The following is an 8,168-nucleotide window of genomic DNA, read 5'->3' as shown; positions in this document are numbered from 1 at the left end:
CTCCCTCTTCGGAGGCAATCACTTTTCTGAAGAACTATATGTCATTCCCACATTTTTATAATTTTACTACATATATAAGTATCTATAAACTCTACATAATTTTGTTTTCTATTTTAATTTTATAGAAATACCATACTATACTTTTCTAATATGCTTTGTAACAACTTTTCTCTAAGAATTATTCATTTAATTTATGTAGATCTAGCTCACTCATTTTAAATGTTCTAGTATTTCAATGAACATAAGATTATGTATTAATTTCTTATGGATACTATAATTCTTGCCAATTTCACTATTATTAACCACTAGAGGCCTGGTGCATGAGATTTGTGCACTGGTGGGTCCCTCAGCCCAGCCTGCGCGTCTCACAGTCCGGAATCCCTAAGGGGATGTCCGACTGACAGCTTAGGGAGCAGGCCTAAGCCCTCAGTCGGACATCCTTAGGGCTGCTGCGGAGGCAGGAGGGGCTCCCGCCACCGCCTCTGTGCTTGCCAGCCTTGAGCCAGGCTTCTGGCTGAGTGGCGCTCCCCCTGCATTGAGCGTCTGCCCCCTGGTGGTCAGTGCACATCATAGTGACGGGTCGTTCTGTTGTTTGGTCAATTTGCATATTGACCTTTTATTATATAGTATGTTTGACATCTTTGTACTTGGTTTCCATGTGCAAGTGTATAAGAGTTTCTCATGATACATAGTTAGGGATGAATTGTTGGGTCAGCATATATATAAAAGTTCACATTCTCTAAATGCTCTCCAAAATGCTTACCACAGAACATTATCTTAACTTCCCATTATATACAACCTCAAAAAAAAAAGAGCTAAAGCAACTCCTTTCAATTTCACTTCTCCTTAGGATTTCCTTTTTTTTTTTTTAAAGTATGCAGAGGGGGTTACCATCAATTAGGATGTATTCCATTGCTCTCAATTCAATCTTGTTGATCTGCGATCACCCTAAACAAACCAATCAAAGACTCACCTTTCATCACTTATCCTAAAATAACCTGTTCAAATGGCAATATTAGACTCTGATTTTCATAAGTTTTGATAATTCTTTTTTGTGATGATCTATCCTATGCATTATAAAACATTCAGAAGCATCCCTGTCCTCTATTCATTAGGTGCTAGTTGCATTCCTTCCAGTTGTGACAAATATCCCTGGGTGGGGGGAATCATTCTCCTCCTTTGCCCTAGTTGAGAACCACTGGCATTCCCAACACTGCAGTACAGTAAGATCCTATGCATACTCTCTCAAAAGACTAATAACAACTGCCAACGTGAAAACCTGAGGGTTGCATAAACTAGCACAAAAAATGAACAGAGTACTGAATTTGTCTTGGCTGCTTAAGGGAAACTAAACATGAGTTTATCTAGAGTAAAAACCATACTGAAATGCTATCTTTCTCTTCCTGTCAGTCAATTGTAAGGAAAGACAGTAAATGCCTTTATCAAGGTTTTGCTTCTAGTATTATCATCTCATTTACAGCCTCTTTATCTGGCATTGCAGTTGGTTATATGTGTAGCTTTTTCTTTTTAAAGAATAAACTACAGCTGACCCTTGAATAATGCAGGGGTTGGAGTGCCAACCCCGAGAGCAGTCAAAAAAATACACCATAACTTCTGACTCCCCCAAAACTTAACTATTATTATCTACTGTTGACTGGAAGTCTTACCAATAAGAAACAATCAAACACATATTTGTATGTTATAGGTATTATATACTATACTAGAGGCCTGGTGCACAGATTCGTGCACTGGTGGGGTCCCTCAGCCTGGCCTGCGCCCTCTGGCAATCCGGGACCCCTCGAGGGATGTAGTAGTGTGCGATGTGGCAGGCGGCTGGGAAGGAACCCGAGCCCGAGCCAGGCACCACATGACTCCCACTCATCCTGGTCCTGCTGCGCCTGCTGCCTCCACCACTTAGTAGCGCTGCCACGAAGGTGGGAGAGGCTCGTGCTGCCACAGCAGCACTCGGCAGCTGTGAGCTGCATGTCTGGTGCCTGTTGGTCAGCTGAGCAGTGCTCCTGGTGTGGGAGCGCACTGTGTATGAGTGTCTGCCCCCTGGTGGTCAGTGCGCATCATAGCGACCGGTCTACCAGTCTCTTAGGCTTTTATATATATAGATTCTTACAATAAACTAGAGAAAAGAAAGTGTTATTAAAAGTCTTAAGGCAAATACATTTACAGTATTTACTGGAAAAAAATTCCACATATAAGCAGACCCATGAAATATACCAGGTGTACCGGTTAATAATCCGGAGTTTGTAATCAAAGAAAACATGATAATTTCAAGAGAAACATCAAAAGTGCTTTATTCAAAGTAATGTCTATCGCTAGCTACAAATTTCCCCATCTTTCAGGTAATTTGTGGATACTGTCCCAATAGAATTTTTCTTGTTTTGAGGCAAACCATTCAGAGACCCAATTTTCCACTTCTTGGTATGCTTTGAAGTGCTGCTTAGAAAGTGCATGTGCCATCGATCAGAACAAGTGGTAATCTGAAGAAGCAAGGTCTGGTGAATACAGCGAGTGGGTTAATACTCTCTAGGCAAGATCTTTTAACGTGTCTTTAACTGGTTTTGAAGTGTGTGATGGTGCGTCATCATGAAGCAAAATTACTTTGCTGTGTCTTCTGGAACATTCTGGCTGTTTCATGATAAAAGCATGGTTCAAATTCATTATTTGTTGTCGGTAGCGATCAGTATTAACATTTTCACCTGGTTTTAGAAGCTTATAATACACCACACCTTCCTGATCCCACCAAACACAGAGCATTGTCTTCTTTCCAAAGAGATTTGGCTTTGCAGTCGATGTTGATGGTTGAGCTGGATCAACCCATGATTTTGTGCATTTGGGATTCTCAAAATCCACTTTTCACCGCCAGTCACAATTCAATGCAAAAAAGACTTTCTTTCGTGCCATTGAAGCAACATTTTACTGATGACTTTTTGGTTTTCCATTTGTCTTTCCTTCAGTTAATGTGGCACCCGTTTTCCTTCCTTTAAAATCTTTCTCATTGCTTGTAAATGATCGGAAATTGTTTGCTGAGCAATGTTTAATCTTTCTGCAAGTTGTTTTAGAGTTTGACATGCATCTTCATCCAATAATGCTTGTAATTGTTGGTCTTCAAACTTTTTCGGTTGACCTGGATGTTCTTTGTCTTTCACATCGAAATCATCACTTTTAAAGCGTTTAAACCGTTGTTCACAAGTATCTTGAGATGGAACATGTTCACCATAAGCTTCCCGAAGTATTCAGCAGCACTTTTCTTCAAAATAAAGTAATGAATTATAACTTCCCGCAAATGCTCTTTTTTTGGCACGAAATTTGATATTTTTAAGTGTAAAAGTATCTATGATGTTAACACCTTCAGCAAAGTTGACATGAAGTTTTGAAGCTTGTTGTCAACACAATAAAATAGCATACATATAAAATCGCATATATATCAACATATGTATAATTCCACCTATTAAAAAAAATCTGCATTATTAATCCGTACACCTAGTAAGTCCCATGTGGTTTCAAAGTCGACTATATATATATATTTTTAAAGGTAAAAGTACCTATAAACCTGATATTCTTTCGATTAAATGATCGTGATCGTAAGTAAACACATTACAGATAAATTTACCCTAGTTAAGATCAAAATGTTTCAAGTTACATTGAAATGAATATATCCAAGCATTTCTACTGACTCTGTATACTGGGTATAATGAATTAGAAAGCAATTGAGTAACATATGGCAATATATGTCCTAAAGATGGTCATGCCTATTGACTAAGTAATCATTTACAGGTAACACTTCTGGAAATAATGATTAAAACTTAAAAATTACAAATAAAAGCAGTCAATGAGTGTTAAAACAGTGAATAATAAAATTTAAATTTTCTAGCAAAGGGAACAGTTAAGAAAATCATAGAGTATATGATCAACTATGTAATAACTAAAGATAAATACAAAGAACATAGAACATGGTGATGCTTATGATGCAATATTTTTTAAAAACGAAACAATATTTCATCTAGATACAGCTATAAAAATACTTTCGGACAAAGACCAAAACAAACAAACAAACAAAACACACCAAAATGTGCAAATGGATCTGTTGCAATGATAAAGTTGTCGGTGAATACCTGTTTTAATTCTGAATTTTAATAAAGCTCTATTGGTATATGTCAAAGATGATAAAAAAGTCTCATGACCAAAAAGCTCAAAATAATGAATAAGTAAAGTGATGGATGTCAGAAAGTCTGTGGGCTCAGTCGACCTATGAACCAAGAGGTCATGGTTCGATTCCCAGTCAGGGCACATGCCCAAATTTCGGGCTCGATCCCCAGTGTGGGGCGTGCAGGAGGCAGCCAATCAATGATTCTCTCTCATCACTGATGTTTCTCTCTCTCTCCCTTCCTCTCTGAAATCAATAAAAATACATTTAAAAAAAGTTAAGTCATTGTGCTCAGAAGTCTAATACCAATGACTAAAGCCCCTCCCCATCTCTATGGAAGCTATTTCCCAGTGGGCAGCATTCTTCTAAGGTACATACATACCAATGTGGACTTGTCTAGTTCCATGCAAATGTTTTTTTAACACAATTTTAAATGTTGCTTTTAACAGAATTTTAGAAGTATACTGGGCTGAGAAAGTCATTTAAGGTAAGAACTCAAAAGTGAGTTCCTAGACTTGCATAGAAAAAAAAGATGATTCTCTCCAAACATTAATCTGAAAAAGCTTGTGCATCTTATTCGTTCCCCTTTTGGGTAAGAGAGACTTCAGATACACATCTTGCCTCTGCTGAAGAAGGCATTCTTCAATCAGTCCTTCTAAGCAAAAGGTCATCACTCCCATGAATTAGGCAAAGTGCTTCCACAGACACTATATGAGATCAGACAAATCTGACTGGTCTGTAGTAAAAAAGCAACTGGATATAGACAAACATTCAGTCCATATACAAGGCCTGCAAAGACTAGTGCCATTTACAGAACCCATTTCTAGGCATTACTCTTTGCTTCTTGATCCCATTATTGAAGCCCTCTGTGCTCTGACCCACTTTCTGCTTTCTCGCTTACAAGCCATCTTTGCCCATATTATACAATTATTTTTTCCTTAGGCACCTTGCCCTTTCTACCTATATTACTCAGTTGCTGAAGCCATTCCTGAAGTTTCAGGGTAAGAAAATGAACAATCAGTCCACACACCAGTATGCTTATTAACCAAAAATTCTGCTTACCTCATTTCCATATACCATCAAATGATGAGTTGTAATGAGAGATTTGAAGACCACTACCCAACTACTGTTAGTAGTTCTTTCAAATAAACTGTCTGCCAACTGTGGGATGTTCACATTCATCTCATTTGTGCACTGAATTAAGTCTGCAATAAAAAGAAAAAAGATTAATTTATTCGCTGGCTTTAGTTTACTGTTAATGCCAGATTTGCACACTAACAGATGAAAGATCTAACAGAGTAAAGCAACAATAGGTAGTTTGGAAAAGTTGTAAAAAACCTCTCAGAAGAAGAACTGAGACCACTATAATCTACCTGAGAAGTAAACAGGGTATGATTAGAATCACATAAATGATCAATAATACCAGAAAGTAAATCAAACTCCCCCACAGAGTAATTCAACCTCAATATTTTTATTTATCTCAAAGGAAATTACTTCAAAGCCTTGAGGAACTTTCACAGTTTTTTTAACTACTGATAAACATTCAGAGTTACTACTATTATTCATCCCTACCTTTTAAAAAACTTTTAAAGAGATCATGTATGTGGAAGTATGAACAAGCTGAAGGTCCTAGAATACTGTCTGAACTAATAGAAAGATAACAGATATGTTGTATGGTCTCTGAGAGAGTAGAGTGATTCTCATTCTTTTCTCCCTTCCATTATACTGAGTTGTCTCAAATATCAGCTGATAGCAGCTAGCTAACACTGACAAAACTGAAAAATGGACTGAAGTTTCTTATTGCAATAAATTTCCAAATAAGAAACAATCCGGGAATTCTACTAAATATTACCCTGAAAAAGTTAAAATAAAAGTTCTAATTTTATATTTCAAATTAGAAAACATTATTATAAAATAGTTTAATATACAATTTTTAGCACCAAAACGAAAACAAAAAAATGCTCTTTAAGACCACAAAGTTTCACTCCCAATCTGCTTAAGAGATTATTATTGGCAAATTCAAAAGAGAAAATACAAAATATGATCCAATTTAGAGAATAGAGAGAAGACCAAGAAATGAGTTGTTTTACTTTTAAAGTATATAAAGTATGTATAAGTATTTCAGTTGTAACTACCATAAAGGGGGAAAAATTTGAAGTTATTCATTACTCACTAGCAGTTTGCCCATTTTTAATCTTCAGTGAATAATGATTAATTATGAATTCAAGTGACCTAACTTGGCCTTCATTGCTAGCAAGAAATATCAATGTAACTAAGACCAATTATCTACTTATAATCTTTCAAAAATGTTTGTTCTAACAGGTCCAATTATTATACAAAGTAACATTTGATAAGCAAATCCATTTTTGATAAGCAGTTACCCTGGCCAACAATGCTTAGAGAACAAAGCACAACAGTCAGACAGAGTGCCATGGAACAGAAGCATGACAAGGCTTTCACAATTCAGACTACTGCAACAAAATTAAATAGCACATTCAGCCTGCTGTGTATGGTTCAGCTCCTGATAGTAAGAAACAGAATATGATCTCTGCCTTCTCTGCATCTTCTTGAATAGTACTTTATACCTGTCTTATGGCACTGAAAATATACCGCATTTGCCTTATATCCAAAGTTAAGTTTTCTTTGCCTCTCAAAATGTAATCTACTAAGGGCAAGGCCTATCTAACTCTTGTTTGTGAATTCTTTAAAACTTCAAGCACAGTTGTCAAGTTCTGAACGTAATTACAAGAAGTTATATTCCTAGCCTTTTTCCAATGTTTTTTACATAATCTAATTTCCTATATCCTTACAGAAATTGTCTTGATAATCCATTCAGTTCTTAAAAATAATAGTTAATTCCTCATGGTCACATCAACAGTAATTTTACTCTTCACAATCTTATTTTAATAGTTTTCTTTTAAAAAAAATTTTTTTTTTATTGATTTCAGAGAGGAAGGGTTAGGGCAATGGTTCTCAACCTTCCTAATGCTCGGCCCTTTAATCCCAGTTCCTCATGTTTGTAGTGACCCCCCAAATTTCATTGTTTCAAAATGGAACATAATTAAAGTAGAGTGATTAAATCACAAAAAACAATATGTAATTATATATGTATTTTCCGATGGTCTTAGGCGACCCCTGTGAAAGGGGTCATTTGACCCCAAAGGGGTCGCGACCCACGGGTTGAGAACCACTGGGTTAGGGAGAGAGCAAAACATCAATGATGAGAATCATTGATTGGCTGCTTCCTGCACGCCCCAATCTGGGGATGGAGCCCACAACCCAGGCATGTGCCCTGACTGGAAATCGAACTGTGACCTCTTGGTTCATAGGTCAACGCTCAACCACTGAGCCATGCCAGCCGGGCTTATTTTATTAGTTTTCAAAATTAAACCTGTCACAAAATTTCTTGTCACAATACTGCCCCAAATGCACTCCTATCTCTCTGTGTATGTATATATACTCCCTAAAGTCCATCAGTACCAAGCCTCCTAAACCTCCACCAATTCCACTTTCTCCTCTTTATCCTACTACCACTGCCAAAGCCAGAGTCCAAATCTTACTTATTTCTTAACCAGAGTATACCACTTCTCCTGGAAGCATTCAAAAATTGGGGAAATTATAATGCTCATTGAGGGGCACTAGCCAGGTTTGACTCAGTGGATACAGTGTCGGGCAGGTATCTCATTGCAGGCTCCTGGCCGTGGTCGGGGGCATGTGGGAGACAGCCAATCGATGTGTCTCTCTCACATTGGTGTCTCTCTCTTCTCTCCCTCTCCATTCCACTCTCTTAAAAAAATAAATCAATGGAAAAAATATCCTCGGGTGAGGATTAAATAAATAAATAAATAAATCCTATATACTAAAACCCTAAGATGCAAATTGAACAAACGGCAGAACGACCGGATGCTTTGACATACACTGACCACCAGCGGACAGACGCTCAATGCAGGAGCTGCCCCTGGTGGACGAGTGTGCTCACACAGGGGGAACCCCACTCTGCCAGAAGCTG

At 37.5% G+C, this 8,168-nt stretch overlaps 1 protein-coding gene across 17 annotated transcripts in view; it reads right to left on the bottom strand.

Annotated features, from left to right (window-relative positions):
- The window catches only part of PICALM (phosphatidylinositol binding clathrin assembly protein), a 111,162-nt gene that overhangs the window by 70,453 nt on the left and 32,541 nt on the right, over positions 1–8,168 (bottom strand). For 16 of the 17 annotated variants that reach the window (XM_006092889.3, XM_006092890.3, XM_006092891.3 and 13 more), the window contains exon 2: positions 5,222–5,364. In XM_006092889.3, the coding sequence (XP_006092951.1) occupies positions 5,222–5,364 (143 nt within the window). Of the gene's footprint in view, positions 1–5,221; positions 5,365–8,168 lie in introns of those variants that run through there. The other variant, XM_023757367.1, reaches the window with a different exon arrangement.

This window comes from Myotis lucifugus, unplaced genomic scaffold (assembly GCF_000147115.1).
Source record: "Myotis lucifugus unplaced genomic scaffold, Myoluc2.0 scaffold_106, whole genome shotgun sequence".
NCBI lineage: Eukaryota > Metazoa > Chordata > Mammalia > Chiroptera > Vespertilionidae > Myotis > Myotis lucifugus.
Note: the sequence above shows the minus strand (reverse complement) of the source record. Positions and strands in the feature narration are given on the sequence as shown.